Source organism: Diabrotica virgifera, chromosome 1 (genome assembly GCF_917563875.1).
Source record: "Diabrotica virgifera virgifera chromosome 1, PGI_DIABVI_V3a".
Classification (NCBI taxonomy): domain Eukaryota; kingdom Metazoa; phylum Arthropoda; class Insecta; order Coleoptera; family Chrysomelidae; genus Diabrotica; species Diabrotica virgifera.
Genome location: NC_065443.1, coordinates 16,101,160 through 16,105,647, shown reverse-complemented (window position 1 = coordinate 16,105,647; position 4,488 = coordinate 16,101,160). Strand labels below are relative to the sequence as shown.

General features: G+C 32.9%; 1 protein-coding gene across 1 annotated transcript; it reads left to right on the top strand.

Moving 5' to 3' along the window:
- Positions 1-2,544: 2,544 nt before the first annotated feature.
- Positions 2,545-3,282, top strand: LOC126886619 (carboxypeptidase N subunit 2-like). Its single transcript, XM_050653613.1, has one exon. The coding sequence runs from the start codon at positions 2,545-2,547 to the stop codon at positions 3,280-3,282; it is 738 nt and encodes a 245-aa protein (XP_050509570.1).
- The last annotated feature ends 1,206 nt before the right edge of the window (positions 3,283-4,488 follow it).

The following is a 4,488-nucleotide window of genomic DNA, read 5'->3' as shown; positions in this document are numbered from 1 at the left end:
GCAGCATCCTGTATCTGCTACCTCTCATTATATGCCCCAGATATTCAAGTTTTCTCTTTTTTATCATCTTCATTAAGTCACCTTTGCCTTGACCTACTCTGTTTAAGACTTCTCTGTTTGAAATGCGTTGAACCCAAGATATTCTGAGCATTCTACGATACGACCACATCTCAAAGGCTTCTAATTTGTTCATCATGTTAACCTTCATGATCCAGGTTTCACATCCATATAGTAATACAGGATACACATAACATTTAACTTGATTCTTAGTTGTAAATTCAGCTGAGAGTTGAACCCTTTAGTTATATTAATTACCATTTAATAAATGCATAACGTATCTTCACATGTAGGTACCTATGTGCGGCAGATTCGTGCAATTAATAACATAAGAATTATTGTGCGTTTAATGGTAGAAGCATATAATTTGGACCACACATACTACACATACAAAGATTTAAATTTAGATATGAGGTCATCTCAGATTTTGTCTTTTATAATAATGGCGGGCATTCAAAATGAATCTGCCGCCCATAGGTACATGTGAACATACGTTATGCATTTATTAGATTATTATTAACATAACTAAAAAGTTCAAAGCATTTCCTAAAAAAAATTTTACACTCTTTTCAATGGCGGTATTACCTTTTTGAAGAATTTATACATACGGAGTGAAAGAATTGAAAAAGAATCAACATATTTTTACATAAATAACAGTAAAAACACAACTTCTGGTAAACTGATTCTTCCGGTTCAAGATATCGATCTAATACATCAAAAAAGGAACCTATATACCAAATTTGGTTGAAATCTGACGTCTCGTTCAAAAGTTGTCGTGCTATTAGTCACATATGTATAGCCGCCATTTTGAATGCCCGCCATTTTTGTAAAAGGAACAAAAACTGAGATGGTCTCATATCTAAATTTGAACCTTTATATGTGTAGTGTACGTGGTCTAAATTATATGCTTCTACCATTAAATGAACAGTAATTCTTATAATATTTGCGCGAATCTGCCGCACATAGGTACATGTGAAGATACGTTATGCATTTATTAAATGGTAATTAACATAACTAAAAAGTTCAAAATATTTCCTAAAAATTATTTTTATTCGTGGTATTTCAAGGTTCTTGCAATTCTCTCTATGTCGGTTTTACTTCTCCATTATGGTCTTCAAAGGCTTGAAACTAGGGTTTGATTTACCAGCCCAAATATTTAACTTTTTTCATGACTTTCATGATGGTTTGCATTCAGTTATGACCAGTTGCAGATCCAAAACTTTTTGGGCGGGTCATGGATCTTGAGGGTGATTTAATTACTTTTCTCTGATGCAAGTTTATTTAGTCGTACCACCCCAAAGATAAGCGGGTTTTCAATTATTTTTTGGATGGGCCTAATTTTTTTTATTTGACAACAATCGGTTTTTCTTTTTTTAGGATTATTGAATTGATATTTATTTTCGTCTGGGGGAGGTTCTAACCTTATATTCATCAGTCTATCGATTCTCTCTCTCTATTACCTTTCCTCCTTATGGACTATTGGGCGCTCTTGCGTTTCGTGGCCAAAAGTGAAAGATGGCTGATTGTCTAGATCAGCGAATTCTACTCTGTTTTATTCTTTAGAAATTTCCTTTACAAGTATTTTCTATCCCTCTCTATTTCTCGCTCTCTGTTTGACCTCTCTCCATCTCAGTCCAATCCCTTCGTGATCTTTTGTTACAGTTCTTCTCCAGCTATTATCCGGTCTTCCTCTTCTTATTCTTCCGTCTGGTTGGCATTCGAGTACTTGTCTGGTTATATTATTTCGGTCCTTCCTTAGAGTATGTCCAATCCATTTCCATTTCCTTATATTCTATTCTGGATCAAGTTGATATATTTCATTGGTAGTCCGTACAGTTTTAGAATCTTCCACATTTGTTATATGGTTACACTATCGAAGGCATTTTCAAAGTCAATAAACATAATGTTTATATCTATTTGCCATTCACTTGGTTGTTCCAAATAATTTTTAGAGTACAAATGTGGTCGCAGTCTATTGATTATTGCTTCATATTGCCTAATATTTTTCGATTATTGAACTCCTTGTTAAATTTTGTTAATTTGTGAATTATATCCTTTCTTGTAGGAGGATAATATATACCTACCAACTTTCCATTTTCCTAGTACTGCGTGTCCATTCATCGGTTTTTGTTCACATCTCTGTAAAAGGATAAATAGACAATCTTAACATTGGTTTTATTATTATAACCTGCGACCTATTTATTTTCATTTTTCAACTTATAAACATTAGTCTAACATTATTGTAAAGAATATGGCTTTAATATTTATGTATAGGTATTCATAAATGTTTCTATACTGCAACATTTTTAATTCGGAAAATCTTTAGAAACGTATTTTCCATTAACTCCAATATAAATGATTTATAGTTCTCTCCCACCCCTCGTATTTGTATCTACGATTTATCTAAGGTCGACCCTGTCGAAGATAACCCACAGACATAAACAATTTCATTCAGTTCATTACCATCTCGTTTACCAACTAAGTACAATGTTAAAGTGTTGTGCGTGGTTTTTGTTTGTTTCTACTATCGCAACTACAGTTCTCTGTCAAGAATTTCGACTGTCTTCACAAAATGAAAATCAGGAATTGTCAGTGCTACAAAAACACGTTTTTGCGGACCGCATTGAGAAAGGTAGTATAACCGTGAAGAACTGCAGTGTGGAGAAAATAGAGCCTGAGGCTTTCTACAATGTGAACGTGAACAAAATTATCATTACGGACAATGTATTTACGTATTTGAGAAGGAGAATGTTTTCGCATGTGATGGTGGATGAGCTGTATCTGGACCATAACAAGATCGACAGTATAGAACCTGGTACCTTCAACTACGTCATGCCCGTGTATGATGATGCCTTGCAAATTTTGTCGCTGACTTACAACAAGCTACAAGTAGTGACCAGAGGAATGTTCAGTGGGACTAATTTTAGAAAAGTGCTGCTTAACTACAACGAAATCGAGTCCATCGAGTTTGGGTCGTTTGAACACATGCCTTACTTGCTTGCTCTGGGTCTAAATGGAAACAAACTCCAATCGCTAGGTGCTGGAATCTTTACCAACTTAAGAAACCCTTTGTTTTTAGCACTCGCTGAAAACAACATGAAGTTCCTACATATGAGGGCCTTTGAAAATTCAACCATTATGAGTTTGGACTTACAGAAGAACAAGTTAGGAAAAATTACTAGAGAAAGTTTTGTTAACACTCAAATTGGGTGGTTGTATGTTTAGTTTGTTAGACTGTGATGTTTTTAATATTGTTTGTAAAGTAAAGTAAGTGTATATATTTTATAACATGTATATAAATTCTTAGTAAATAATTTATTTTTATTAGTCGACTATTTATTTAAAATTTTTATTTGAAATTGCAGTTTTTTCCTTCACATGTCCAAGAAAAAAAGTGATATTGTGCCGATGTGTGCTTTTGCCCTGGGGTGAAAAATATATGTCCAAAATAGGTCTGGAAGAGGGTAAACTGACTAATTTTAAGTAACTTTTGTTCTATAGAGCTTTTTCGCCAAGTCAACACTTTTCGAGTTATTTGCGAGTGAATATGTTCATTTGTCAACAAAATAACCACATTTTTAGACGGTTTTTCGCAAATAACTCAAAAAGTAAGTATTTTGTCGAAAAAAACGTTCTTCACAAAAATATAGCCTGTAAAAAAGTAAAAAAAATGGTGTACGCGTTAGGTCTCTGGACCTCGTAGAACCAGAGTTATAGCCAACGAAAAATAGATTCATATTCACCAAATTTCAAATAGAATATTGCGACGTGAAATATCCAAAAAAATAAGCACTTTTTGGAGAAAACCCATTATAACTTTTTTAAAGTGTTTAAAAAAAGCTTTATTTTTGTTTTTATAAAAAGTTTCTAGCATTAAATTTAAGCAAGTTACGCTCAAAATAAAGTTGGTCCCATTTGTTTTGGCAAAAAAAAATCGGGGAGACCACCCCCTAATTAGCAACTTAAATGAAATTAATCGTTACCGCTCCACAAATTATTTTACTTATATGTTGTTTTCACATGATCTGTAAGTTTCATCGATTCAAAGTGCTTATTTAAAAAAAAATTGGTTTTAAATTAACATTTCTAAAAATATTAATTTTGAAAAATATTCTTTTTTTTTAAATAACTTCAAAACTGTTAGAGATACCAAAAATCTCAAAAAACCAAAAAAGTCAGCATTGCTTTTCTGAATATCATGTATTTTTTTGTTTTTCCGTTAGACAAAAATTGATTAAGATTTGGTGTTTCTAAATTTGCATACATTCGTGATCAGTGACTCGTTCAACCCCTTTTAACTACAGCCCTTTCAAAAATAAGGACTTTGAACCGATGAAACTTACAGATCATATAAACGATACATACACGAGTCAAGAAACTTGTAAAGTCGTAACGATTAAGTTCATTTGAGATACTAATTAGGGGGTGATT

Bases quoted from the DNA above. Each gene is read 5' to 3' on its own strand.
- LOC126886619 (XM_050653613.1), top strand. From the start codon at position 2,545: ATGTTAAAGTGTTGTGCGTGGTTTTTGTTTGTTTCTACTATCGCAACT.